Source organism: Bison bison, unplaced genomic scaffold (assembly GCF_000754665.1).
Source record: "Bison bison bison isolate TAMUID 2011002044 unplaced genomic scaffold, Bison_UMD1.0 scf7180017864453, whole genome shotgun sequence".
In the NCBI taxonomy this organism is placed as follows: domain Eukaryota; kingdom Metazoa; phylum Chordata; class Mammalia; order Artiodactyla; family Bovidae; genus Bison; species Bison bison.
In genome coordinates this window covers 3,509,146-3,509,639 of record NW_011495015.1, presented here as the reverse complement: position 1 = coordinate 3,509,639, position 494 = coordinate 3,509,146, and the positions used below count along the sequence as shown (strand labels likewise).

Genomic DNA, 494 nt, shown 5'->3' with positions numbered 1-494 from the left:
CCCGCCGCGGCCCGGACCGACAGCCAGGCCCGCGCGGCTCTCTACTGGGGCCCCCGGGTCGCCAAGGCAGACCCGGGGACTCAGAGCCCGAGGCGCCGAGGAGGGGGCCGATTCCGTCTGGAGTGCGCCCCCACCCCTCTCCCGCCTGCCCGGCGACCTTTCCAGGGGCCGCGCGGGAGACCCATGTGTCGGATCCCCGGCCGGGGGTGAAGGCGGTATGCGCGCACCGACCTTGGCGCGGCCAGGCGTGGGGCTTTGTCCCGCAGCCCCCCGCCGCCTGGGGACCCAGACGCGACCCGGGCTCACCTCTCTGCTGGCCCTGGGCGGAGACCCAGAGCAGCGAGGCCAGGAGCGCCAGCCCCGCGCCGCCGTCACGCATCTCGCCGCCGCGCTCGGGTGAAAGCCGCGACCGCGCGCGGGGACTCAGCCGAGGGCGAGACTGCGCTGCCCGCCGGCCCCTCGGACACACCCCCGCCGACCTCCGCGGCGCCCGG

At 78.1% G+C, this 494-nt stretch overlaps 1 protein-coding gene across 2 annotated transcripts in view; it reads right to left on the bottom strand.

The window, feature by feature from the left end:
- LAMA1 (laminin, alpha 1) overlaps positions 1-412 on the bottom strand; it is a 126,232-nt gene extending 125,820 nt beyond the window's left edge. For both annotated transcript variants that reach the window (XM_010859096.1, XM_010859097.1), the window contains exon 1: positions 307-412. In XM_010859096.1, coding sequence (XP_010857398.1) covers positions 307-379 — 73 coding nt within the window. In that variant the 5' untranslated portion in view covers positions 380-412. The remainder of the gene's footprint in view (positions 1-306) is intronic.
- Positions 413-494: the final 82 nt, after the last annotated feature.